This window comes from Tauraco erythrolophus, chromosome 1, assembly GCF_009769465.1.
Source record: "Tauraco erythrolophus isolate bTauEry1 chromosome 1, bTauEry1.pri, whole genome shotgun sequence".
Classification (NCBI taxonomy): Eukaryota; Metazoa; Chordata; class Aves; order Musophagiformes; family Musophagidae; genus Tauraco; species Tauraco erythrolophus.
The window spans coordinates 118,351,180-118,377,948 of NC_141465.1; the positions used below are offsets into that span (position 1 = coordinate 118,351,180).

The window sequence follows — 26,769 nt, forward strand, 5'->3', positions numbered from 1 at the left end:
CGTACAAGTATCCAACACGTACAAAGGTGCAAAGAGGTCAGTGCTCAGCATTCCTCTTTTTCCCAGTGAAATTGAATTCTAAATGGAAACCAAACAGTTTTGCAAAACTTAACACCATTAGAAAAACCACACACTTCTAAAAAAATGTATCTTTTTATGCAGATATAAACTATTTTTGCCTTTATAGCAACTACAACTTCAGTTCCCATCAAAATACAGTTATTTTGAATTGACCTTACCTCTCCATCTTCGGTAAAGACTATTTTTGTGTTGACTTTAAATTTCTTCTTCAAGATTTTTTTGGCTTCTTGGGTTTTAGTTGTTTTTTTCTTCATCTTTGATTTTGATGCATTCTGTATAAAAGAAAATGGGATTTCTTAAGGATTTTTTTTCTAGTCACAGAGTATATGCTTCAGGCTTTCAGGTGTCCCTGCCCATGGCAGGGGAGTTGGAACTAGATGATCTTTGAGGTCTCTTCCAACTCAAACCATTCTGTGATTCCAAAATGAGTCAGCAGAGATTGTGAAATCCAGAAAATAACATTGCTTCTAAGAGGCTGACATTCTTTCCTGGCTACCACTGAGAAAACAACACTGACCAGAAAAGTCAAGCATCAGCAAAACAGTATCACTGTATAAAACACAGCAATACTGAAGTTACATTTATTTTTCTTGCGCGTAATCTTGTTAGAAAGAAGATGTGAAGAGGTCACTTCTGGACAGAGATCGAGGATTCATCCAGATTATTTTCACATTTTAGAGGTAGTTTGCAACTCTGGGAGGATTATTTTAATTACTCCTGTAAAATGCAGTTGAAAACAATTTGTCACATCCTCAGATGGCCCGCATAGGTTTCACAGAGCATCTGGCGGTAACATCATGCAACATAACGCGGAGATTCCCGATCTCTAGCTCTTCTTTTGAGACCTCTCCTTTCAAGAACAAAGGCTGTATGTGTCCAGACACAATACATACAGAGGACATTTTAAGCAATAACTGCCTTCGCAGGATGTATTTTACAGGAAAAGATATTCCACAGGAATATGTGCAGACTCCATAGGAGAAGACCCACAACTCATTCATCATCTTGTAAAGACTGCAAAGCTCCATTACTGTGGAAAAAAATCCTGAGAAACAGTTACTAAACTGTCTAAACTTCTGATAGAAACAGAAAGTCATCAAAGCAACCAGAGAGAAAAAGGAAAAACTGAATTACTTTCTCTCACTTTTTTATTTTAGTCATTTTAATCAGTTTCATGTTCTATACCAAATCCACTATAAAAGGAAGCAAAAAAAAATTAACTCAAGAGAGTCACTGTCATTATGGTCAGCACACTAATGCACCGAAATATGAACTATAAAAGAGAAAAATTACAGTCTTCCTAACAGGAAAAATGGTTTGTGACAGCTACTGTGCTGTGTTATCAAGTAATGATCACATCTATTATAGAAAATAGTAACTGTAGCAGCACTTATGTCCTCAGTATTGTCATATGATTTTTGTTGCACTATGCAGCTACTACTGACGAGCCTCAGGCACACCTTTAATAGCTCAGAAAGCTGTGCTACTGCCTCCCTCCTGTTGATTATCCCACAAACACAGATTGTTTGAGACTCTGCATAAGCATAAAAACCTTTCTGCAAAATATGGACTACTTAGTAGAACAGCAGGAACTGTCCAGAGGAAGAATTTAAAGAGAGAGAGCTGCTTCAAGGTGGTAGGACGACACTTCTCTCTACCACAACATTTTCTTTCACTAACTTTTTTTTTTTTAAAAAAAAAATCTTTCATTTCTGCATTGCCAGTTGTCCTAGTTTTAGCTGGGACAGAGTTAGCTCTTCTTTTTAGCAGCTGGAAGAGCTCCGTGTTTTGGTTTTACTCAGAGGCTCACTCTGAGAAGAATGCTGATAGCAAGCTGATGTTTGTGGTTGGACGTGAAACTCCAAGGACTTTTCAGTGTGCCGGAGTGCAGAAGCACAGCAGGATAAGGGGGGAGCATAGTTGGGACAAGGGGGACACGATTCCCCTTGTGATTTGTGGTGGAACTTAAGACTGAGGGCCAAACTGGCCAATTAGCATTCCATATCATGCAGCGTCATGCCCAGTATAAAAGTGAGGGTCAGCCGGACAGAAGGGCTTTTGCGCTTTGGCTCTTTCGACGCTTTTGCTCTTTTGCGCTTGCTGCGCTGTTGCTCTATTGTTTTTCTTTATTTTTCTCTCTCTCCCAGTACTCCCACTCTCGGAGTACTCTCTCTCTCTCTCTGCCCCTCTCTATTTCGGGGCCTCGCGTTCATCTGGGATTGCAGCTTCGGGACAAGACGGGCTTCGCATACGAGGGGGTGGTGAGCACCTACACTGTGTATTAAATCATCTGTATTAAATTGTTCTTATCTCAACCCACGGGTTTCCCGTTTATCCTTTAATTCTCTCCCTCATTCCTGGGGTGGGGGGGGAGGGTGAGTGACCGGCTGGTGGGGGGTTGGTTCAGCCTAACCCACAACACCAGTATTGTTGGTACCAGTGTAACATGCTAATGTAAAAAACAGGTGACAGCTTAAAATTGGTACATCAGTATTTTGTAAAATTACACTTAAACGTACATGTCAGCTGTTTACGTTTCTTGGGGGGGGGGGGGGGGGGGGGGGGGGGAGTTTTCCTGGCTAAAGAGCACAAATATTCAATGGGCTGTCTCTGCATGCATACATAGACAATACTTCCAATTGTACCTTGCTCCCTCTCCTTCCTCTGTGTGATTTTGAGAAGTATTTCGATTCTGCATAGTAGCATGGAAAAAAATGGAATAGGACAAAATTTCCAAAGAAGAGCGACAAGAGGAAGAGGAAACAAATAGGAAGCTAAATTCCCTCACTATACACCTAAAAAGCATAGTTTAAAATCAGTGTATGAATTTGGCAGATTTACAGTATGCAGCATTAAGAAAACGTAAGAGATGAGAATTATAAAAAACACACAGGAAAGAGTATTAGTATAAAACTCTACACACCCCATACGTAATAAAACTTTCTTATTAGGATGCTTTTATTGCGTTACTGAATGGAACACATTTCAAAGACAACGGCTATCCAGGATTCTTCAGCTTCTGACACCATATCCTGACCAACTGTCACAGTTTAAGACTGAAGAGCATGGAGACCAAATCCCCCAGGAGGGAAGCTGGGTGGGTTAGTGCAGTGGGTCCTCTCACAAGGCCTCCCGGTCCCAAGGAGAAGGCTACACGATCCAGGAAAAGAATGAGGCAGGTCAGCCGTGTGGCGTATACAGTGCTGGGGCCACCACGGGGCCCCCATAACTGCTGCTTTGTTCCTATCCTAGGGACCTCTCACATTCTTCTGGGGTCTCTACATAGTCCTAAAGTCTCTCTTTTCGGTCATCTAAGTCTCTCCCTCCATCTGACTCCAGCGGCATCTTTCAGTGCATCTGCACACCACATCTCAAGAGCCTCTCCCCAGATCTCGTGCCCCAGTGGCTGACGCTCTATCTTGAACATCCCTGAGCCAGGAGTTCCTCCAGCCGGCTGCAGTCTTGTTGCAGGATGGGTTGTCTACATTCACCTCAGCTCATGGCCTCCTGCCCCACCCACGCTACCCCTCTGACCCCCTCACCCAAACACCTAACGTCTACACCCAAATTTCTAATGCCACCGCCTGCCTTTGCTTTGACCCCACATTTGAACAGCTGTATTGAAATATCAGTTCCTTATCACACAGGGGTCTGATTCAACCACTGTAAGAAGTGTAACACCAATAGATATGACCTCACACCTTCCTAATCTTCAGTGCCATCCCCCAGCTCCCTGTGTTTCCAAATCATTCTGCTTACTCAGGTCCCATTTTCATCTTTGTACTAGAAGATACCTGACAATTTACAAGCAACCAGTTGGCATTTAATATTCATTTTCCACAGTTTCCTCTCTTTTTCTTCACAATGAGCTCACCACACCAGCAGACAACACCAGCTGCTGGACCCTGCCAAAAGATCACAGAATCATAGAATGGTTTGGGTTGGAAGGGACCTCAAAGATCATCTAGTTCCAACCTACCTGCCATGAGTGGAAACCCTCCACTACACCAGGTTGCCCAATTCCTCATCCAACCTGGCCTTGAACAACACTTCCAGGGATGGGGCATCTACAACTTCTCTGGGCAACCTGTTCCAGTGCTTCACCACCCTCAGAGTGAAGAATTTCTTCCCTAGATCTAATCGAAATCATAGAATCATAGAATGGTTAGGGTTGGAAGGGACCTCAAAGATCATCTAGTTCCAACCCCCCTGCCATGGGCAGGGAAACCCTCCACTACACCGGGTTGCCCAAAGCCTCATCCATCCTGGCCTTGAACAACACTTCCAGGGATGGGGCATCTACAACTTCTCTGGGCAACCTGTTCCAGTGCCTCACCCCTTCTTTCAGTGTAAAGCCATTGCCCCTTGTCCTATCACTACATGCCCTGTAAAAAGTCCCTCTCCAGCTTTCCTGTAGGCCCTCTTTAAGTACTGGAAGGCTGCTAGAAGATCTCCTCCATCTGTTAACCTCAAGCGCTGCAAAGAATCCAACTGCAGCAGGAGCAATGACTGCTCTCTAACTGCTCAATACACAGCTAAATCTGGGATCACGGACATTGCAGCAGAAGCAGACATGAGTGAATGGAGGGTTTCTGCTGACAACCAGATCTTGCCCCTCATGCGAGAGCAAGACATGGGCCTGGGCATTTTCAAGTGAGCTGAGAGGGCGCAGCAGCTCCCCACACTGACAGGCTGACTCAAAAAACACTGCATCAAAACCTGCTCAACTAATATTAACTCAGTAAGTCCATTTCTAAAGCTCAATTATACCATCAAATAAGCTGTTGATCTGAACAAAGTGAGCGTTCATGGTCTGGACACAGGTTTTCATGTTGTTGCTAGATATTAAAGGCACTCTGCAGTTAACTCAAGCTGGCAACACAAGTCAAAGCACCAGCCGGGGCACGCGCACCTCCCTGGCCATGGGAAGAGGCTCCCTGCTGCTCACCGGCGCGTATGTTTTGCCCTATGCCAAATAAAATAGGCCCTCAAGTCTCATCTTTTCTTCTATGAAGATGCAGCAACAGCTAAACTGAGCAAACAAGATCAGAGAGATAATCAATCTCTTTGAAATGGTACGTAACAGTTAAGCATCGAATGTTAAAAGTCACGCAAGTTTATATAAATTTCATAAAACGTAGGCTCAGCTGCAGGGATGGGGGATTTTCTATTGTTACTAATCAAAAGCCTAAATTTCTTCTTCCTTTTGCACATGCCAGATGTCATGCTGGATTATTTAATGAGTTAGAATAAAAACTAGCTCTCAGAAGCACAGAAAATTCAGACATTTGAGATATCATCAGAAACAATACAGCTAATATGCAAGTTCTTTTCTATTTTTCTCAAGAAGGAGCAGGCTTTTGTTTTCTGGCATAAAAGATCTGATATTCTTAGCTGAATCTATGACAAAGGTTTTCTAAATGAAAATACTGACAAGTTTAAGATAAGATTTATTATTTTTCAATTATATTTTTTCTGAAATGACAAGGCATCAGAAACACAAGCATCAGTAAATTTTGCTATTCTAATATGAAATATTTTTTTATATTAACACAATTTTTAAAGTCAGTAGTTTAGACTATGTAATCCTGAGTAACTCAGGATCAAAGCACTTAGAGTCTCTTAGCATAACCAAGACAAACACACTTGCTTTGACCTTTGAAGTGTTACAAATCACCGAACGTAAAGTTTCTTTGCTTCTAACTATAATTTCCTCTTTAATTTCAAGTCAACAAGCCTGTGAAAGCAAGCACAGTATACTCACTACAGAAGCTGTCTAAAGCAGGCCTACATTATTCTGGCAGGGTAAAACATCAGTAGGAAAAATAGTTATAATCAATTTTCCAGTCACATTAGCTATAACAAGCACTACTGCTTTTCTAGGGGTTTTGTGGGCTTTTTTCCTCCCCCTTCTTATGCCTTAAAATTCCTAGGAAGAATGGTGCTGCACGTGGAAATGTTTTTCAGTCTCTCCCAATGTTATTACATTATTTTACCCAGAATTCAATAGAAACCTGCCTCTGAGAAACAACAACAACAAAAAAACATCGATGTGGTACTCAATTTCAAACATTTGTTTTGTATTCCTTCAAGAAACTGCCCAAAACAGGAGCAAATATTATCACATTTGTATTATCACTAAGCACATCAACGCCCCTGTCAAGCCACTCAGTTCAGACTCAGAAGTCATTCCCCACAGAATAAGACACAGATTGCCAGACTGAAGCTACCAAACTTTAGACAAAGAGAAGGGCCATCATCTTCCTTCACGCTGCAGAGACCATACAGACATAGTTTTCATCTGCCAGGCACTACGAAACTTTCAGATGATTATCTTTAGTCTAAAGCAGCCTAACCATAAAGGTTAACCTCTCAACCCCATAAACTTCCCAAACTCAGACTACAAGGTTTTGATTACCTGTGATGGAGATAAAGTTAGAGGAGAGAGAAATTTTCACTCCTCCCGACAAATATCTAACCACACTAAATTGGGAGGTAGTGTTGATCGGCCTGAGGGTCGGGAGGCTCTACAGAGGGACCTGGACAGACTGCATCGATGGGCTGAGGCCAACTGTACGAAATTCAACAAGACCAAGTGCCAGGTCCTGCACTTGGGCCACAACAACCCCCTGCAGCGTTACAGGCTTGGGGAAGTGTGGCTGGAAAGGACCAGAGAAAGCAGAGATGGACCTGGGGGTGCTGGTCGACAGCCGATTGAACATGAGCCAGCAGTGTGCCCAAGCAGCCAAGAAAGCCAACGGAATCCTGGCATGTATGAGAAACAGTGTGGCCAGCAGGAGCAGGGAAGTGATCTTGAATTTTTCAAGTGATGGCTTCAATCAAAAGGGTGGATTGATGGTGTTCTTGTTGTTTCGGGGTGCTTTTTCTTCAGTGTGGGTGTTTGTGTTATTTTGGGGTTTTTTAACTAGTGTCATGCAAGATTTCAGCCAAGATTCTGAAAAACCACAAGATCAAAATTACCAGTTTGTAATTCCTTACACAATATTACAGTTTGAACAAGGAAATTCTGGACAGCTAAATTACTTGCTACATCTATGCGTTATTTACTTTCTAAACCTATTGAAAGAATGTTGATTTTGAAAGAGACTTTTCTAGGGTAGGACAACCTACACAGGGAACTGAAAATGGCTTTTACAGCAACAGTTGTGAAGATAGGGATATATCCAGGTTGGTACTCAAAAGAAAAACAGCAATCAGCACAAAGAATAGGATAGATATGAAGCTTTTCAAAATCACAGCAACAGGAGGAAAAAAAATAGAGGAAATGAGAAAAGTTGTTAATAACCATTATTCAGTATTGCTAACCACATTGTGGACAAAGACCACAAGACCAGCAGTTCACTACACTATCATTCCCATTTAAATTGCCCTTTAGATCAAAGAAACGGCAACACATACAAGAAACCATAGCAAAGACACATCTGTACTATGGCAACCACATGCTTAGATGATGCTTGCCGTTGTTTTTGATTACTGTTAGGAGAAAAGATTACATCTGAATCTGAATTTCATTAGAGTTTTGTGTCTGGGTGCAATAGGTTGGTTAGAGAGGATGTCTTAGTAAACAACATACTATCATTTCTATAAAACCAATTAAATTAAGCCATGAAATTTGAGAAGAACTAAATTTAAGATTAAAATCTCAGTATTTAACACAAAATGCAAGAGTGAGGATTAAAAAACTTAAAACTTGCTAAAACAACGGAATTTTCTGCAATATAAGTACATGATGAGCTTGGTTCTATGTTTCGAAAGGCATTTGCTACAGTTCCTGGTATTTTAAAAAAGGCATTTATTTAGGAGATCGTTTCTACTTGTGGATAGATTATGACAGCAGAAAAAAGGAGAAAGAGTATTGCCCAGTATTTCTCTCCAATCACGGACAAGAAGCAAGCTTAAGAATAGAAATCTTTATTAAAAGGTTCTTCAATGATAAATCTTACTCCCATTTCTAACTGACACCGCACATTAGTATCTCTCTAGAATACTTTTAAAACACTAAAAACAAATAAAGTGATTTTCTGCTCCATTACTACGCTTTTTCTATAAATGAATGCATATTCCATGTCGTACCTGCCTGTTCATTACAGCAGCTGCTATGAAGACTTAAAATTGGGAGTTTGGGCAAAGGCTAAACGGAGAGAGAGGCTGAAGTTTCTCTTCCTAGCAAGTCAGTAAAAAAAGCAAAGATTAAAAAAAAAAAAGATGTCAATATAACAAAATTTACATTAAATTACTGAACTTATGCTGTGAATTACAACTTTAAAATCATAATCATCTAAACAATGGCAAAGACACCAGCATTTTAAACACAAACTATCTTTGCAGGCCAATGGGGGTTCCATCTATAGCTCTGTACTTTTAGCTATGAATTTAGATGACAGAAAGGCTTTTTCATTCCACACACACTCTTATTCCCTCATTCATGTTAAGAGGTTTACTTCTGCTTTAGCCATTTCCTCCTGTTGCTTTACAGGTAAATTAGAAATGCCTGGGTACCATTCCTACTCCTGAAATGTCTTCTGAAATGCAATTCCTGTATCCTCACAGCAGCGTTTATCATCTACAAATTTAAACCCAATCCTGAAAATAAAAAAGTGCATCTATACCTTTCCATCCCTGAGAAAATTTTCATTGCTTTCATTTTCTATATTGAAAAAAAAAGTTAATGTTTTACCTTGATACAAAATCCCACAATAACAGAAGGAACCATGGATGAGCAGCACTGTGCAATCAATTCCTCATGCTTTTTTCCTCCCTATCTTTCCCTCTCCCTCTGCTTTCTTTCTTTCTTCCTTCCCCCCCTCTTTTTTTTCATATATATTTGACTCCTCCACAGAACAGGATGATTTTAAGGAATGCGTTGTAGAGACAAGCTCCCCTAGTCCACAAAACAAACATTTGATTTGAATACTATGAACTATGTAACTGTATACGTAACTCTAGTATCTGCATATGACAACAAATACTTTTCATCATTGATCTGCAAAATCACTGCACCCCATTTTCCAAACTTTTAAGTATAATACTATACAAGAAATAAGGCAAAAAAATAATAAGTTTATCCTTATAAGATCTAATATGGACAAAACCACTATTTAATAAATTTGTGAGTTATAGTAGCTAGATTATAGCTCACTCTGAAAGACGTCAACGATTAAAGAACTGGACAACAGAACTTTTCAGTACAGCTATAACATTAGCCTGAAAATCTCCAGTATCTGTGACTATAAGCAGTAATGACATCTCTTTCTAAAGCATTAGGCCTTTATCATCACAAGACCATGACTCCTCAGGCAGTTTATTTAAAAGAAAGGTGTAACGGAGAATAGTGAACTACTTTATGTATTTCTAGGCAAAAAGTAAACTAAGTTATAATTGAGTATGCCTGACCGAATGAAGATAAAGATATTCTAGAAGGCTGTAATGCAAAACCAAACATATTAACATAGCTTTCATTTGTTCTTGACGTTAAGGTTGTTAGCAAAATATATTTCAAAGAAACACGTACAAGCTAAGATACCCTAATACCTCAAAGACTGCCTCAGACTGAAAATACACAAGTATACAATAATGATTAATATCACTAGCAACTGCAGTGCCAGATCAAGACATAAAATGTTTCCATTCCGCCCCTCAAGGAATGGAAGGCAATGCATCATTACAACATGATCCTTCTCTGGTAAAATCCAACAGAAATGCAGATTAACCATCAAATTCTCCAGCACTTCTACAGTCAAGAGAAGTAGGATAACTGCAAGCAGGTCACTTAAGCTGAGGATTACATCTTAGTAAATGAACGAGTGTTCCTCATACAACATCAATTAACAGGTAAAAAAAATTATTTTGTTGACTGCTATTCATCTTCCCTATTCCAGAGCTTCCATCTTCGTGAGCAAGAAAAGGCCATCATGAAGATGCTACTTCCAGCAAAATATGGTGAATTAGAAACCAGAGCATGAACATGTCTTTGATATTGAACTAAATTACAAATTACCTCAAAAGTAGCCATCTTTTGTCTGTAACTTGAAAAAAAAAAATCAAAACAAACAAATAAAACAACATAAACCAATCAACCAAATCAACCTCAACCCAAACCCTGTAACACTTTAACGAGCAGTTGAGGAGCTTGGAAAACCTGCACCTCCTTTGTACCTTGTGCTATGTAACAGATGTCCAACAACGACAACATTGAGATCTTTTCTGACCTTCCAGCAGGTGGAAGATCCTGCCTATTCATCCCCCACTAATATTCAACACGGAACAAGGCCCACACTCAAAATGGGAGTGAGTGGAGACAAGTTGGAAGGGGAAGGGAACGCTGCCTTGTTTCATATTAAAAGAACCCTTAAGCCCTTCAGGTGTGTTAAGAATGTGCTATGGTCCAGAACTTTTAATTTTTCAGTCTCCAGAAGAACCAGAATTGCTCCTTCTCTCCCAGGCTGCACTTAATATCTTAGTGCAAGACAGTTAAACTGAAATATTCAGAGAAATGTAATCACTGAATGATACAGCAAGAAGGCAACGCTGAGCTGACATTTAATGAATAGAAAATGTAGGGATTTTTTAGTTAAAGAATAAAGATCCTTTTTTTAATGCAACTGTATTTTCTAGTAATTAAGACACAATTATTCTAAAAAAAAAAAAAAAAAAAAGATTTTTCTGCATAATCATTAAGGCAGCCAAGGCTTAAAGAAATGCCATAACATCGTTAAAATCACGGCTTAAAAATACTCTGCATCTCATCTCAGGTCAAAGGTGAGATGAGAAGACCACACTTTCATGCTGTTTTTCTTCAAGGTTGAATACATTTCACCATCCGTGAGCAATGTGACATTCCCTTTCTCCCTCAAAACCCACCACACGTGGCCCCACAAACACGGCAGCAGACAAGGCTGAAGCTTTTAAAACATTTTGTTCACGACATTCTCCTCATCTGCCATCAGAAAGCAACAAAAAAGTTACTTTGCAAAGATAAATGTATTTATCTCAGCTCTCTCTCTTCCTCCTTTTGCACATGCTGAAACCAAAATTATGCTCCTTTAACCACCACACCGCAATGAGATCCTTCACAGGCTGTCACCGCAAATAGCAAAGGCTGTGTATTTTTTGAAAAAATACCCCAAATTGATTTTCGTTCATTTAAGCAGTATAACATGGGGTTTTTTTGAGCAGTAGATTAAAAAATAATGATGGTTATCACAGTGAAGAGTTTTATTTCATCTTTAGATTGACACAGCTGGCACATACTCCTTTCCCTTTAGAGGCCTCTCAACACACTCCTCCCAATGGACAAGATCCAACACAAGCAAAAGCACTCCCCTGGCCATCCACCTGGGCATGGCACTACTGGGGCTGCTCAAAAGAGAAAGAAGAGGTAATACTAGTCAGCAATCTTTGAGGGTTTATCTTCAGGATGAGTCTTGTTTGAATTTAGCTCCCAAACAGGGAGTGAGTGCACAGGTTATCTCAGAATTGCATCAGGACCTCCTCCACAATCCATACATCAAACAAACAGCTCAGCATGGGAGACCCAGCTGGGGTAAAGGTTGCAGCACAGCAAACGTGAGGAAAACACACCACAAAAAGAGATCGAGTTGTTCATTGCCGGAAAGCGACCTGAGACGAACGTAGCCATTTTCTTCCAACCAAATGTTAATCATGGATAATCATGAAAGACAAAATTTCTTCGCAACTAAAGGCTGATGGAGAAGCCACAATAATAACAACCATTAAAAAACATATTCCATGTCTATTATTTTTCTTCTTTAAAAACCTCAAGTATTTTGATTCCTTTCTCCATACATTCAGTACAGACTAAAAACGCTGCCAAAAGTGGTCTCGTAGTTCCCACGCGCTGCTCCTTCAAACACTCATTGCTGTCCTTTGCTAGAAGAAGTCCTTTCACAACCCTGAGAAAAGCTGCTTCAAGGACTTAAAATTGCCAGAAAGCTAAGGCTAAGATGGTTGCAAATCGTATCCTGTACATTATAAGGAAGAAATTTTTTTACGTTGAGGGTGGTGAGGCACTAGCACAGCTTGCCCAGAGAAGTTGTGGATGCCCCATCCCTGGAAGTGTTCAAGGCCAGGTTGGATGAGGCTTTGGGCAAGCTGGTGTAGTGGAGAGTGTGCCTGCTCATGGCAGGGGGCTTGGAACTAGATGATCTTTGAGGTCCCTTCCAACCCAAACCATTCTATGAGTTTCATTGCCAGGGTCAGACAAGCACTGCTGCAGGTTTACAGAAGGGACCAGCGCTGGCGAAGCTGGGACACGCCGCCCTCTCAGTAACCGCCAGCAGCACCTCAGCCATGCTGCAAGATGGAAACCCACCTTAAATACACTTGAGAATCTAGGTAAGAAAAGTTGCAAAGCTAACTCTGAGATCTTAAGGTACACAATGAGAACTTCAAGCATTGGTAAACATGAAGAAAAGTGCATCTACCCTGTGGATAACTGTATAGGAAAAACACGCATACGCGCCTGGTGCCACTGCCATCACAAGTACACAAAGCACACACAAAGCACACAGAGCAACACTGCTCTCCAAATCCAGTAAATCATGATGAGAAAAAATACTGCAGGGTCCAACATCCATTTGAAGTAGCACAGCCAACAAGACTGAATCAGTCTCCTAGGGTTTTGCTTTTGTTCCACTGCAGAAATGCCCTGAGCAAAATCCCTGCCAAAAAGGATGCCCACTTAGGGTTGTATGAAAGAGTTTGATAACTGTAGGCATAGCCATATATATACACACAGGTACTAAATCTCAGAGCACTAGCACCTACTTATCTTAGGGCTCGAAAATTGTCTGCAGTTTAAATCTGCCTTCCTGTATCGTTTGAAATATTTTGCCTTTGAGCTGAAAGCCTCCACAGCTCCTTTCTTCGCAGGAGTCAACTTTTAACAAGAGGTCAAATTGATATAGAAGTTTACAAAATTAATATTTTCAACCTGGTTTTTACAAGATTATTTAAAAATTAAACACATCTCTGTCTCCATCAGAAGCAATTAAAAGTTTTCAATTGCTTCAGCAATATATATTCAGATAGTTTAAACTCTGCCTAACTTCCACAGCTTAATTATGAAAGAGAGTTAAGAATCTGTTAAGAACAACTGGGAGGGCTCAGAGCAAATTTACAAGTGAAGGACGCACTGTATGGCCACACTCACCTGGTCCTCATGTCTTCAATAGTTTTCATACAATTCAGTCTTGAATGTCTTACAGGTAAAGGGATGTTACTAGAAGAAGCACTTATTAAGGTGGTGATGTAAATATTACTATTTTCTCAGTCCTTCTCACTCCTCTAGAATTCTGTGGTGGTTTGTCGGAAGTTTTCAGTTTTACAATTTTTAGACTGACGAAAAAAAAAATCAAAAACTCATGTAAAAATACTTTCAGTTGCCAGGATACAATGACCCAAGTGTAGTAGGCTGATATGCTGAAATACACTAAGATTTTCTTGCTTGCTTCTGAAGCAGCAGCAAAGATGGAAATATCTTTATGACTTCACACAATTGAAAAAATGTGCAGATTTCAAGAAGCCTGCTCAGTTTATTGCCATTTTCTTTCCTTCCCTTTAAAAACAATGCAATTATGTGTAAAAATTGTATTAATTCAGCACAGAGGTCCTCACGGTAAAACATTCAGGCAGGATTTAGACCTTTATCTATAGAGAAGAGGATAAGAAATCCAGAGTGAAACAGAAGAATAATCACCTCAAAATGGAGAACAGGAGTAGATAGAAGAAATCGGGGAACTCCTATCACCAGCCAAGAACACATCTTGACTGTGAGAAGACCAAGGTATAAAGAGAGGGTCACAAGCCAAGACTTGGTGAAGGAATCAATAAAGAATTCCTCAGCAACACAACTAAAATAAAAACAAACAAATAAGTGAGGCTGCTAAGCTGCACAAGTGAGGCAGATACTTACAAAACACAAATTTACCATGACCTCAGTGTTAACTCAGCTTTCAGTAAGACTACTAAGGCATTAGATGGGCAAAGGCAACTTAGCTTACAGGAACTACAATGTGAAAACTGTCCACTCACTTGGAAGAAAAAAAAAGCTACAAACAAAACGGGGGGGGGGGGGGGGGGAGTGTGTGTGGAATCATATCACCCTCCAATTCAGGCCTTAAATGATCACATAATCCCCATCATGGAATTCTGAAAATACTAGCACATGAAATCACAAAAGTGATTCACAAAAGTAGATGTTTGTTTGTTTCAATAATCTTTCTTACTGGAAGGGACCGGTGATACAGAATTGGAAACATCACTGCTTACAAAACACAGCGAAGGGAAAGGAAACATGACCCAGGCTACTCCAGACCATTACAAGCCCTCAGTCTGACCTCAACGGGACGCAAAGCAGAAAAGCAAGTTTTGGAGGAATGATGGATTACAAAAACAGAATAGAAATTGGAATAAGGAATATATTACAGCACAGGAATGCCCAAGGCAATTTGTAATAAAAATGTTATCTTGACTCTTTAGACAAAGCCAATATAACAGGACTAATTCATTTACATTTCAGTGGAACATTTAACACAGTACCACACTGAAAAGTATTAGCTGAAGTCAAAAAAAAGGTCAAGGACCAGAATACTTACAAATGATGAATACAACGATAGTGCTGAAAGACAAATTACCAGGGCACCAGTGATTCTCCCTGGTCAGTCACATGGTCCCAGCTCTGCCGAGGAGTTAGCGATGAAACGTCTCACCGCACAAAGCTGGGAGCTGTTCCCAGCTCAAGAGAACGAGCAACGGCTTACTGAAAAGAGCAAGATAGCCTGGAAAATGAGACACATTAGAATGAGATGAAATTCAATAGCACATAGTGCAAGGGCTATTCAGAATTCAAAATTCGAAGTGAGAGCTCAAATTGAAGAAAGAGCAAGAAAAGGAACTGGACACTTTCCATCACAGGATGACTCTGAACCCCGCTGTTCACTGAGACAAATCCAAACCCTAAGATCTCTTGAGCAAGCCTGTCAAAATCGACAAGGATTAATGCGACTACAGGTGGCAGTGGTGTGAACTCACATGGTACACTGGGTGCATCTCCAGCTTCTCAGAACAAGTCACAACAAATTCAGATGGAACATGGGCAGAGTAGAGTTACTAGGATGAAGAGCTCATCTTTTGAGAGGAAACAAAGAGCTAAACGAAGCATCAGAGAGAATATGACAGCTTTCTTGTAAACATATCTGTGATAAACCAGGAGATGGAGAAAAAACATTTAAGTTTAAGGACAATTTTTGAACTGGAATAAATTATTATAAACTCACCACAAAAATATGTTGGAAAATAAACCAGGAGAGAAAATAACGTCGAAAATAGCTCTTGCAAATAGGAATAATAAAGGCAAATCATCCTACCCTTTTGTAAAAACAGCTGAAATAACTTTCTAACAAGAACCAGACCTGTTTGATACATCTCTTTGCAATACCCCAGGGGCTGGGCTCAACCTAATCAGAGCATTAGACTCTGAAAGGATTAGGACTCAGTTTGTAGTTAAAAACAACAACAAATGCTGCAATAGAACATTAATGAAGAAAATAAAAAAACAATGTTTAATCCATATTTAAACTTATGACAAATCTTCAGTCGCTTTAGTAAATGCAGGTATGCTAAAATTTAGTTTAAAATGTTCAAATATCAGTCTTTTCAGCTGTCTTCAAAGTGAACAAAAAAAAAGTTCTGCAATGTTTTAATGCTAATATTTCTACTTTATACAGTATCTCTGCTATCATCTGTTTTAAAAAATGGCTTCGCAACAAAATTGTATCTTTAGTATTCCATAAAGGCATATACAACACTTCATAGTTCACAAGTAATTTTTAAAAGCGTACTAGTGATAAATAGACAAAAGAGACATACCAAAAAGCACATTAGAGAACAAAGTTTAATCTACCAGGATAAGAAATATGCTTTTCTTTTCTATAAGAGTGTTTATGTTCCTTATGTTACAACAAACTGTTATATTTCAGGCTCTTAGGAAATATTTATATGAATTATTGAAAGAAATCACTGATTTTACAGCAAGATACTAATTAATTTTGCTTTTGGAATTCAGTATGGCTATTATTTTGTGCAGTATCTCATATTTCTCAAATATCACTGTTGCATAAAATGATAGTCCAATATTGGCAGCATTAAGAACATAAGTGAAGAAACTGTTACAAATATTCGAGCTTTCACTTCAAACACAATAAAAACAAATAAAATATAGAAATGAAAAACTGGTAGAGCATGTTCCACAACTTTTAACTCTGAAGTACCCCACTTTTAAGGAATGCTGAGAATTCAGATTTCAAAGTTGCCTTCATAAAGCACATCTGCTATCATGAACACAGTCTATATCTGGCCAAACTGCTTGGAAAGAAGGTCAAAAGCAAACTTTGACGGATACTAAAATTAAAAAGACGGATGTTCCAGCTATGTGCTGTCAGACGTCAGACGTGGATCCAACATGTTTACAGAATTTATAAACCTTAGGACCAAACATGACTGATTTAATTATCAATAACTTCAGAAGTTGATTACTTAACCAAACTTCGGCTTCCAGAAACATTAGGGCTTAATATTTCTAAAAATTACTGAATTTTTAAAGCATTAAATACAAAAGAGCAAATAAGATGCAATACTGGGTTTCAGTACTGAACCAAGAAGGAGCACTTCCTCCCCCCTCCCCTCTTTGAACCAGCTGCACTTTTATACTAAGAAGGACTCTCCATTGTTCATGTCACAGAGATGTCATATGGGTAAGATGACTTCCACTGACCTTTAAAACAACAGAGTTTATGTTCCACGTATTTTTACAGAATTGTTCCATTCACCATGCCATGAAATTATGTACATACATAAGCTTTAACATCAAGCTAATTCCAAATCAACTATCTTTTGATTCAACTATCAACTTCTTGTATCTTAATAAGCCACAAAGTAGAGGTAATGCTTTCCCACCTTATCTCTAAACAATCTGAGATGGGAGACAAACCCCTTGACTGTAATCTAGCTCCATGTCTTCAGGCACTATAGTTTTCAAAGGCATACAAAACCCCATCAAAGTACAAAAAAAATCTAGTATAAATTCCACCTATTACAATGATCTTCTATACAAAAAAGGGAGTTTGATTAAATCTCCAGTAAGTACAGCATGCAATACACCTCTCATACTACTGAACTCAACCTATTTTTACATATTCATTTGAAGTATCAGCCACAACGAAAAGTTAAACCTTTAAGCAGAGCAGACGTTTTTTAAACAAATCTATTTTAAAAACATCTCTTTTTTTCAATTTAAAAAACATCATATGTGGCCAGCAGGAGCAGGGAAGTGATCGTCCCCCTATACTCAGCACTGGTGAGGCCACACCTTGAGTACTGTGTCCAGTTTTGGGCCCCTCACTTCAAGAAGGACATTGAGGTGCTGGAGTGGGTTCAGAGAAGGGCAACAAAACTAGTGAAGGGTTTAGAGAACTTGTCCTATGAGGAGCAGCTGAGGGAGCTGGCACTGTTAAGTCTCGAGAAGAGGAGGCTCAGGGGGGACCCTTATCGCTCTCTACAACTACCTGAAAGGAAGTTGTAGGGAGATGGGGGTCGGTCTCTTCTCCCATGTTATGAATGACAGGACAAGAGGGAATGGCCTCAAGTTGCACCAGGGGAAATTTAGGTTAGATATCAGGAAAAATTTCTTCACAGAGAGGGTTGTGAAGTATTGGAACAGGCTGCCCAGGGATTCTCCATCCCTGGAGGTGTTTAAAAACCATGTGGATTTGGTGTTGAGCAACATGGTTGAGGGACCCTGACAGAGCAGGTTGAATGGTTGGACTCGATGATCTTGAAGGTCTCTTCCAACCAGACGATTCTATGATTCTATGCCTCATTATATTTAATACTAAGACTACATCTGGAACAATAGCATTCTTCTAAGCTTAGAAGAACTTCTATGTTAATTTATGACAGTTGTTTCGAAAGTGGAACAAACATCTGTCATTCACAATACTAATTGTCTTAAAATGTATGGCAGGCAAATAATCGCATTCTAACACTCAAATGAATCTCTCCTCCTGAGCTGCATTTACAACTCTGCTACTGTCTCTGGGAAAACTTACATTCTTGTTATCCTATCTGACCCATAATACTCATATTTTAAAGATCCTTGCAGAATGTCAAGCTGAAATCAAACTAGTAATTATTTATAGAGGAATGCACTGGACTTCCCAGACATTAAGGAATGAACATAATCTACTTGTTATAGTTATTTCATCATCATAAATTAACTTTGTTTTTATATAACATTACACACTTTACTCCTCCCTTTACATTTAATTATACTACTACTACTGACTAAATGTGGATTTTGCATTCTGTGTACACAGAAAAATAAGTCTACAGGGATAATATATGAGCAAAAGTGTTTCTTGTTAGCTATTCATCAAAACACACAGCTCAGACCTAGAAGTCTCTTGTGCTTACTGAAAATCCTTAATAATTTAACAATGAAGTTTCACAAACCAGAGTTGATGAAAACGCATCACTGATTTAGCAAACAATGCTCCAAATCCAGTAAAAGCAAGACATGTGGCACTGATCAGTCATCCCCATCTCGCCCCCATCGTCACATCAAGGCCAACACTGCAGCCATGCCACATGAAGGCACAACAAGATCAGAGTGGCACTACCATTTGAGCCCTAAGTGCCAGACCATTTGCGAGAAAAGGTTCAACATTCGGTGATGGAAGATACTGCTGCCATCCAAAGAGATGTCTCCAGTCTTCCCACTGGAAGTGCTGTGAATTGTTGGGAATTCTGTTGCAGGACACATCAGGTACACAGGTCAATAGCTGGATCACACCAATTTAAGCAACACAAACTAAATACCACATTCCCATTCCCGAAGCATTTTTAAGAGTACTGCCAAAAAAGCTGCAAGTTGTCCACTTTCAGGCTTAATTCCCATTCTCATAATTGAAAGACTGTGGTCTCCTGAGAAATTTCCGCAACTTAAGAAATCCTCTCTTGACAGACACCTCTTGGCTGGACTTAACTGCACTTCACCACCAAAGAATTATCCCATTTGAGCCTCGGCGAAGCTCCTGGGTACACACACAAATTACTACGTTGCCGTAAGCGAAGGAGCAAGTTGAAGCCATAAAGCACACCAAAGAAAAGAGCCTGGAGCTGGTGATGCAGTGGAGACGCAGCCACCTGTGTCAGTATAACTGGGCCACTACAATCCAGCCATGACCCCCCAGGCCTGCCCCCTGCTCGTTCTCACCATAGTGAGATGGGAAAGCTCAACTAGCTTGGTGTAGTGAAAAATCAGGAGTTTGAAAAAGTAATTTGAAACAGATGAGAGAAAAGGAAGAAATAATAGGTTTATGCCTAGGAATGTTATCACTACTTAGATAAAAAAAAAAGTTTGCTGACAGATCTAATCCTTACAGGTAGTCTCTGTGGGCTAACATGTTGGTCCTACTGCCATCTCACTAGAGGTGTCTATTTAAAAAAAAAATTTAAAAAATCATCTAGGTAGGTAGCGTAAGAGATAAGGGAAATGCTCATTCCCTTACAAAAACCAATAGTTTCTGAAGCAGTTTCAGAGAATGCATGGGTCACGTATGGCAGATGACATTTGTTCAGTTAGGAATAATCTGTCTGAAAGTCAAGATTTCTAAGATGATGAGAAATGTTTCCCATTTCAATTGCAACTGTTTTCACATTGTGCCAGGAGCCGCTCATTGATCACAGCTGGAAGAACCCCAAACATCACTTATCTGGAAAGTATACGACTCCAGAATGTAAACAAAGGCAGCTGGAGAGAGTCTTCACAGCAGAGAAAAAGTTAGGAAAAGCAAGAAAAATAGGAACAATGGCAGGTCAACTGCCAATGTGGAAAATGTGTGATTTTAAACATGTGCATTCACATTGACATACCTTATTATAGATTAAACAAAAACATCCTCTTAAAACTTTTCAGCAGAAAAATTCTTTCCTAAAAAGACCTTACATAAGAAACAATCCTGAGTGGGAAAACATCCATGTTCTCCGCATTGCTAGCAATCTTTTTCTATTCTAAACAGTAATCCTCCAAGATGGAACCACTTGAAATAAAGAGTATTTTAAATCCCTCTTCTCCAAAGTAAGTATTTTCTCAAGTTCTGTAACTGTGATAATGCAGTCAGATACAGCTGTTGTAAACAGACCAGTTTGTAAGAACAGCCAATTTGACCTTCTGCACAAGCCACTGAATTGAAAATCACAAAGTATATTACTTTGAGATAACACAGTATTTCATACGTATTTTTTTTCCAAGATCCTGAAAGATCATATATAACAGGAAGAAAAGTCAAGGAAGTAATTTTTTCCTACTGCATGTACAGAAACTGAAGTTATCCCAATGTATTGCTGCATAGATATTGTTTTGATTTGTCTCAAAAGGGAGAAGATGCTATGACTTACTTCTACTTTGGTAGGCAAAAAAATTCTGAAATGCTTTTACAAGCACTTTGTACAGTGCTTCCATGCTTGAACAGTACAGTTTTTTACGGTGCAGTAACTTTTTATCATGCATTCAATAGATTTTATTCCTGTAGCCATTTACAGAAATGTGGGTAAGATTCTTTTTATGTATCATCTTCAACCGCTCTGAGGGAAAACATAAAAAAGCATATCCAAGTTTAGCCTAACACAGACAAGCACAGTTTGAGAGATCATTAGGGATAAAAGGTAATCTTTCATTTCAGTCCAGTGCGCAACTACCTCTTATGCTTTGTCTAACATGAAACTTTCCATATAAAGTAAGGAAATTTGACTGATTTTTTTTTAAATGGAAGAAGCAGCTCGGAGTATTCAGTGGTCAACGATCAGGACATGACAAGAAGCATAAGAAAAAGTTCACAGTACATTGCACAAGCACTTCTTTCAAGGACATAACCATAATATATTTTCTATCCGTTTAGCAGTTCCCAGAATATAACTGCCATAATTCATTATCTTTTTTATCTACTTAGCTGTTTAGAACATCAGTAGGTTTCAGTATTTAGTACAGCTATGAGAAAAATAATGAGGCAGTTACAGGTCATCAGTGCAAAGAGATCGATATTTTAGCTAGGATAAAACTGGAATGTTCAGTAATCAAAACTATATATTACACAGAGTCAGTCCATCAGTAAATATTTCCTCTTAATATATTTTACACTCGTTTTTAATACAAGCTTATGCAAAATAGATTATTAACTTTATAATTCATCTGCTCACTTATTTACACTGCTTTAATGAAATTTGTCTTTGGTAAGTCCCACTCTCACTGCTTAAAATAAAGAAAAAGCCACACTTAACCATAAAAAAATAATTCAACTAGTAAACTGATTTTTAAAAAAACAGGGAAGGAAATATTTCTTTGTGGAAAAAAAAAAAGCTAAAATTGAAAGTAGGTATTTGCCATTAAAAAAAAAAATCTTGATTTTGAATATTCAAATTGAAAACACGAGCACACTTCTCACAGCAGAAATAAATTTCTTTTCCATGAACATTTGCTCAACCTAGTTTGACTTGTTTATACTTTCATGGATTGTTCATTTGCAAGGACTATGTTTCAGACAGACTCGTTTTTTTTTTTTTTTTTTTTTTTTGAGATTTGGGACTATTAAGCCTTTTACTTGCAAAGATAAAACACCTGGAATTTCAAAGGAGTCACTATCAATTTGTTTTCTGGTATGGGATTTTCGAAACCATCATAAGGAAGTCAAAACTCTCAACAGTTAGCATGGTCCTCTGTGGAAGGATACCTGAGACATGTGAACAATCCAGCCTTTCCTGGGAGCACGTGCCTGGATGCAGAAAGGGAATTCGACACCATGATGACGTTGCTTCCGGGATGCAACCAATCATACTCAGGGGTGGGCTATTGTTTGTATTGTAACCAATCATAGATTGCCAAGTCTTGTTTAGAAAGCTATAAAGCACGCTGAGTGTATGCAAATAAAGGTTCACTTGTTTGATCACATTGATCGTGTCAGGTGTCCTCACTCATCTCCCGCAATTGGCGCCCGAACAGGGACCCTCAGAATCCTCACAGCAAAGTTGCAAGACTTGGCGAGGAAGAGGGTGGAAGGCCGACCGAATGATCCGCTGCCCCGGCGGAATGAGCAGTGACCTGCCCAGTCACTAAGTGGAAAAAGGTGCACCTGTTTAGTCGCTGGAATCTCGCCTAGAAGAGGTGAGCGGTCGGGGAGACAGATGGGGTTGGATAAGCAACAAGAGGCTGTCCTAAATCTGCTCCAACACATGCTCTCTGTGAGAGGACTTAAATATGAATCCTCGTCTCTTAAAGGGCTGTTAATGTGGGCATGGAACAAAGAATTAATCCCCTCAGTAGGAGTCGTTTTTGAACTCGCTACGTGGGAAGCCATAGGCAGAGAGCTATGGGATGATATCAGTTCGGGGGGAGCGAGCGCGAAGGAGGCGAATAAATATGCTACCCTGTGGAAGTCAATTAAAGAAGCGTTACACAGCATGAAAGTCGAACGAACTGTTGCTACTGCTGTAGGTGCTGTGGCTCCTGAAGCTGCTCTCAGTACAATAACTGGCATCGTCTTCATCCTCCATCTCTTCGGGGTAGTCAGAGTCGTCGTCGTCCTCTTCCTCCTCCATTATCTCCTCCTCCTCTTCCTCCTCGGACACCATGCTCTCCTCCTTCTCTTCACTCTCATGATCATCGTCTCTATCTTTTCCACGCGAATTTCTGTGCCTATCAAAGTAGAAACTGCGAATTCAGGGACCACGTGCTTAGAACCGCGCCGAAATGGCGGCAGCCAAAATGGCAACAGCATGCGCCAAGATGGCGGCAGCACGTGGGCAGACAAAGGGGACTCGGAAGAGAAGGCGGAAGAACTACAAAGGGGCGGGGGAACAGGCGGACGGTCCTGCCGGCCTAAGTCCCGCCTCTACCCTGACCTCCCACCACCCCGCCGAGAGCTCCACCCAGTGGAGGAACCTTTGTCCGCACCGATTTCTTTGGGAGAACAAGAGAAAAAGGAACTATCTGAGGAAGTCTTGCAGCAAGTTATGGACAAATTATCGGAATTAAAAACGACAGATGCCAACGAGAGGAAAAATCTCCACAATACACCTAATCCTTTTGCTACGTCGTTATCACCGCCAGTGCCGACTGCTCCACCACCCTTTGCGCCACCGGATGAAGAAGAAAGAAGCAGAAGATGGAAGGGAATTATTCGTGAAGCCTTAATCGAAGGAAATTTTCTACCATCTGCCTTTCCCATTATCACGGACCATGGGGGAAATAGAAAATGGGAACCTTTTGACTGGAAAATTTTAGAAAAGGCGCGTTCTGCGGTATCGCAATATGGGCTTCAATCCAGTTATACTCAACAACTCTTGCAATTTATTTTCACAGCAGATGTGCTGATACCACATGATTCTCAACAAGTTGCTAATATCCTTTTGTCCCCTTCTCAGCAGCTTTTGTTTTCCAGGGCCTGGCAACAACTATGTGAACGTGAAGCTGCACGACCTCGGCAGCAGGGAGATCCTCTATATGGCGTTCAAGCACAAATGCTGATGGGTCAAGGTCCTTTTTCAAATACGGCATTACAGCAAGGGTTTCTGGGAGAAGTATTGCAGTTGTCACAACAATTAGCTTATCAAGCAATGATTTCAATTAGAGAACCGGGAAAAGTATATTCTTTTGCAAATACTAAACAAGGCCCCCAGGACAAAAAGGGGGAGGAGCTAAGCAAAAGAAATGCTTTAATTGTGGGAAATCAGGCCATTACAGAACTCAATGTAAACAGCCACAACAACAGCAGCAATATAGTAGCAAGAAATGGTGCAAAAATTGCAAAAGGGATAATCATAATACCAATGAGTGCCGGAAGCAGGGAAACTGGAAACCGAGCGCGCCAGCCCCGCGCGCGATGATAGTAAATCAGGGAGCAACACCAGTATCAAGTCAGGAATTTGTTCCCTCCGTGCCGCCACCACAGGAAGTGCCGGAGTGGATGTGGAAACCACAGTAGATTCAACGCTCGTATCTGACAAAGTAGTAGTAATAGATACAAATGTAAAAGGACCATTAGGTGAAAGGTTATCAGCCTTATTAATTGGTCGCTCATCTACATCACGTCAAGGTATTTTTGTATTACCAGGAGTTATTGATGCAGACTACACAGGGATTATTAAGGTCATGGTATATACGTTAACTCCACCTGTTTTTATTCCAAAGGGCAGTAAAATTGCTCAACTAGTGCCTTTCCGTGCCTGTGTGCCTTCATCTGATGACTCTATAAAAAACAGGGAAGTGGGAAGGACCAGTAGAATTAAAAATAACAGGCAGAGGATATATGTGTTTACTTACAGGAAACGGACCACTGTGGGTTCCGGCGAAGTGGGTAAAACCATATATACCCGAAGCAAACTAGAATGTGGCTTCTTCCCACAGATACATACTGGTTACTGACAAGAAATGGTTCAAAAGACTCATAATAAGATTTCATGTTAATATGTAAACTGGTTTTATGTTTCTTGTTGTTTGGTGTATTGCAGGTGTGGGGGTTGCTTGTATGCTTAATAATTTGTCTGTTAAACTTGCTCACGAAAATGATTAAACGGGTTGTAAAACAAGTCTGGATTGTTCAAAAACAAGAAGGGGGATGTGTGGAAGGATACCTGAGACATGTGAACAATCCAGCCTTTCCTGGGAGCACGTGCCTGGATGCAGAAAGGGAATTCGACACCATGATGACGTTGCTTCCGGGATGCAACCAATCATACTCAGGGGTGGGCTATTGTTTGTATTGTAACCAATCATAGATTGCCAAGTCTTGTTTAGAAAGCTATAAAGCACGCTGAGTGTATGCAAATAAAGGTTCACTTGTTTGATCACATTGATCGTGTCAGGTGTCCTCACTCATCTCCCGCAGTCCTCAATTGCTTGGGTGGTTTGAGAAAGGAACTTAATTTTAAAGGGAATCAGACATGAGACTCCTTTTGAACTTTCTGAAAATCTTATCTGGAAAATTACCGCATTTCTAGAACCATAAGAAACAGAGGCAAATAGTAATTTTACTCCAAAGCATTAACATGACATTTCACCTCAGATCTTGTAAAAAACTGCAACTATGCCACTTCCACATGTAAAAGGGACAATGATTCACCAACCATTTTTGGCTAAAGATTTTCTGTAGCAGAGTTTGAACAATTGTTAGTGGGTTTGCCCATTCACCCAAACAACCCAGCAGACAGTCACTGTTTCATATGTTATTTTTCAGCTCTAGAGGAGCTATTTTTACTTAAAACATACAGGCACAATTTGCAATGCAGTACAAATATCAGCTATGTACAGGGTAGATATATTACATAAATCTCTTTTTTTTTTTCCAAATAATCTACAGAGCAAGTAGCAGGCATTCTGTAGGCAGGACGGTATACCACAGGTTTAGCACATTTCTTACCTGAAGTGCAGAATAAAAGACTTCCAACAAAGTGGGGACAAAGCAAACTGGAAGAGCAGAGAAGCACACAAGGAAGCAAAAGAGAACTATACTCACTCGGCTGCCTCTGCGTGCAGAGCGGGGTGATTTTGAGCAGGATGTAAACATTAGAAGCTGAATCAACAGCTGGAGAAGCATAACATCCCTTCTCCACTACAGGAGTAACCCTGGATGACTGGCCTGCCTAGGAGAAATTTAAGTTTGTCATTTTCCATACAGTCACCCCTATCCAGTCTCCAAAATGCGGTCCAGCCGTTTTCACTTAGACTCACACAAAATGCACTAGCTCCTTGCTAAACATTTTCTTCCCTAGAAATCTTCAGACTCTTTACATGCCCTCTGCTCCTGTACCCACACCGCAGAAAGGTGGTGTGGCACTGGACTGTAACACCAGTCATACCTCAAAGAGCACAACTTATCAGCATCAGTCTTTCCACACAAATATCTTGGACTCCTTGTTATTTTTGCTCTTTCCAGAGATGTATTTATACACCTAATGTTGCAAATTCTGTAAGCAATATAGGTCCTGCCCTGCAACCACCAGATTATCCAGGACAGGACACTGCCAGAAATCTTGCAAACATTACAGATGTGATAAAACTTTCTTGTCGTTAAGCCATGTGAAAGCCTCTCAGCTGTGCATCTTGGTACTACAATAGCCAAAAAAATCCAAGAAAATCACTAGGTAATATAACAGCTATGTCAAGCAACATTTTCTGTTGAAACACTCACAATCTTCACATTTTCCCCATGCAAAATAAGCTTCACCCATCTTCCCAAATCACATTAAGTTACTTAATCCCTACTTAACTGTAGTTTCTTCACCGATCTTTCTCTTTAAAATGTATTTTCAGCATCCTGCTATACATCCAGTTGCACTTGATCTAACTAATTGTATTAGTCACCACAGTCAGCTTGACCCTAAACCTAGCATCAAACTGCTCAGCAGTTTCCCAATTCTGATGGAAAGAGCTTTTTGAGGAAGCAGTGATATATAACAGTTCCATTATTTAGCTTTCCTGGACTCTCAGCAACAGAAAGAAAAAAAAGAAAAGGAAAAAAATATATATTAATTAGATGCGATGAGTTGACTTAGCTTATCAGGGCTTAAAGGACGATTTGGGCAAAGGAAGCCAATTAC

General features: G+C 39.9%; 1 protein-coding gene across 1 annotated transcript in view; it reads right to left on the bottom strand.

The window, feature by feature from the left end:
* DDX10 (DEAD-box helicase 10) overlaps nt 1-26,769 on the bottom strand; it is a 218,175-nt gene that overhangs the window by 94,573 nt on the left and 96,833 nt on the right. Inside the window, exon 14 of the mRNA XM_086621671.1 lies at nt 240-353. Coding sequence (XP_086477797.1) covers nt 240-353 — 114 coding nt within the window. The remainder of the gene's footprint in view (nt 1-239; nt 354-26,769) is intronic.